The 2,234-nt window shown below is 31.8% G+C and overlaps 1 protein-coding gene across 1 annotated transcript in view; it reads right to left on the reverse strand.

Moving 5' to 3' along the window:
- Nucleotides 1-338: 338 nt before the first annotated feature.
- The window catches only part of LOC123004150 (UPF0764 protein C16orf89 homolog), a 3,838-nt gene continuing 1,942 nt past the window's right edge, over nt 339-2,234 (reverse strand). Inside the window, exons 2-5 of the mRNA XM_044397267.1 lie at nt 1,225-1,344; nt 925-1,174; nt 726-880; nt 339-674 (exon numbers count right to left, since the gene is read on the reverse strand). Coding sequence (XP_044253202.1) covers nt 358-674; nt 726-880; nt 925-1,174; nt 1,225-1,344 — 842 coding nt within the window. The 3' untranslated portion in view covers nt 339-357. The remainder of the gene's footprint in view (nt 675-725; nt 881-924; nt 1,175-1,224; nt 1,345-2,234) is intronic.

The raw sequence follows: 2,234 nt of genomic DNA on the forward strand, positions 1-2,234 counted from the left end.
GTCATTATGTTTACTATAATTTATTATTAAAAAAATAGTTTAAAACAAATGGGTTAGGCAACCAATTATACGCAAATTTAAAATGACATTTTTTAAAACTTAATTAGACAACATGCAAAACACAAAAAATAAAAACAAAACTTTATGAATTACTTATTCAGATTCACTTATTGCCAAATTTTATTTTATCATTATTATAATTATAAGAAATATTTTAATTAAATGTGTCAGGCAACCAACTATGCACCTATTTAAAACAACATTTTTAAAGCTTAACTTGGACAACACCGAAAACGCAAGGAATGGATAATGAAACTTTAAATTGCTTAATTGGGCTTTTATTTGGATACATAAATTTCAAAACAAAGTTCGCACTACCGTATTATTTAAGAAACATACGTAGTCAATGACTATATTTAAGTCGTCAATGTTGCCAGTTTTTCCAAATTTAGTTAATTTTTGCCTTTCCTGCGATAAGAATCTCAGATTGAGCGCCAGGGCTGCCGCCCCCAGGCCTGTGGTGTGGTCCGTGCATCCGTAAGCTATTATGTTGGTAGTCCTTTTAGAATTTTTGGTACTTTTGTAACACCCAAATGGAAGTTGCCAGTCTAAAATTTTGTTTCTCCAAGTGTTGGACAAGAATTCTGAGTGGCCTTCAAGGCCACACAGAACCACTAAAATATTTTTTTTTGCAAATTTGTTGTTTTTTTTTAATTTGGACTTACTTTGTTCTAAAGCAATGTCGTGAGCTGGGAAGCCCAATTCTTCATTGGTGCGAATTTCACGCAACATTAGTGAGCAAAATTTTGATGTCAATTCGTGGAATTTTCGGTGGTTGAAAGGGCACTTTTTCAGTCGCACTATTTGCAAATAAAATACTCTAAAAAATATGAAAAAAAATTTTTTTTGTTATGTTTTTTTTACCTGTGTGAAAGCAGGTAACCGTGATCAACTCTTGCTTCCAGCATCATTTCGTGACAAAATCGACTAACGTAACAATTTTTTTGCAAAATTTCCATCAAACAATGGTCACTTGGAACGCCCTTATACGATGCGTGTTTGTTTTTTATTATGTCGTCAACAGTCCAGTTTTGGTAAATCCCCAAATCGGGTAGAGATTTCCGAAATTGTACTTCATGAAACCAGTTTTCAGGGAGTAACAAAAATTTCTCTACTACAAAATCAAAAGTAATTGCACATTTTTCAAAACGCGGAAATTCATACAAGTGACCATTTTACTCGGAGTTTTCGGTAAAATTGGCCTGATGAAATCTCGAATCGCCTCAAATTTCCTCAAAAGTGGGCGATAGTCGAAGGTCGAATCCACAATTTGCAAAATTTGAGCTTGGGACAATTAACAAAAAAAATTAACACAGATTGTGATTTCTGATAGTACACAACCTTGACCTTGAGACGGTCAAGATCAAGGTCACACTATATTCGTTCTCTCACTCTTTCTTATCTCTCTCACTTATTTTTTCAAGGTCAACGTTCTCTTACATTTATTCAAGATCATCTACTTCAGGGTTAAGAGAAAGTGGCCTTGACCACGAATGTGGTGACCTTGATAACTAAAATGAAAGGCTAAATGGTTGGCCTTGAAAAAAACGGAAAACATGAGATGGCATTGAAAAAAGTGAGTGAGAGAGATATAGAAACACATAAATATTGTGTAACCTGACCTTGATCATCTCAAAGTCAAGGTTGTGCCCCATTCAAACCCGTTTTTGAATTTTTAAACTTTTTCGATTTTTTTTAGATTTGCAGGTTCCTTTTTAAAAATCGATAACCCCGCCATTTTTTTTAATTGTGTTTAGGAATATGAAACAGGAAAATTAGATCTTTCCTTTGGTGTATCATAATTGAAAAAAATATTACGAAACTCCCAAAATTTAACGTAATTTTGGAAAACTTTAAATATCCAAAACTCGATTTTTTATCCCTAAGTTTAATGGTTTTCAAGTTATTTTGACTTTTTTTAACATTGAGAAAAGTTTGTAAGCAAAAAAATGTGAAAAAGTTGTAAAAGAAGAAAAATGTTCGTAAAAAGGTTAAAAATAAAAAAACTGAAAGATAAACATAATAAAATTTATTTAAGTAGGTGCAATAAAAAGAAAYTGAATTAAAAAGAAAAAAAGAAAAAAAATTAGGAAAATGTAATGAATCCCAAAGACTAAAATCTTACTAAAACCACAAGAAGTTGTCAAATCTCTACAAACCTTACAAAAATCTCC

The sequence above is a fragment of the Tribolium madens genome, unplaced genomic scaffold (assembly GCF_015345945.1).
Source record: "Tribolium madens isolate multiple individuals breed KSU strain unplaced genomic scaffold, Tmad_KSU_1.1 Scaffold_1;HRSCAF=32;Tcas5.2_LG8, whole genome shotgun sequence".
In the NCBI taxonomy this organism is placed as follows: Eukaryota; Metazoa; Arthropoda; class Insecta; order Coleoptera; family Tenebrionidae; genus Tribolium; species Tribolium madens.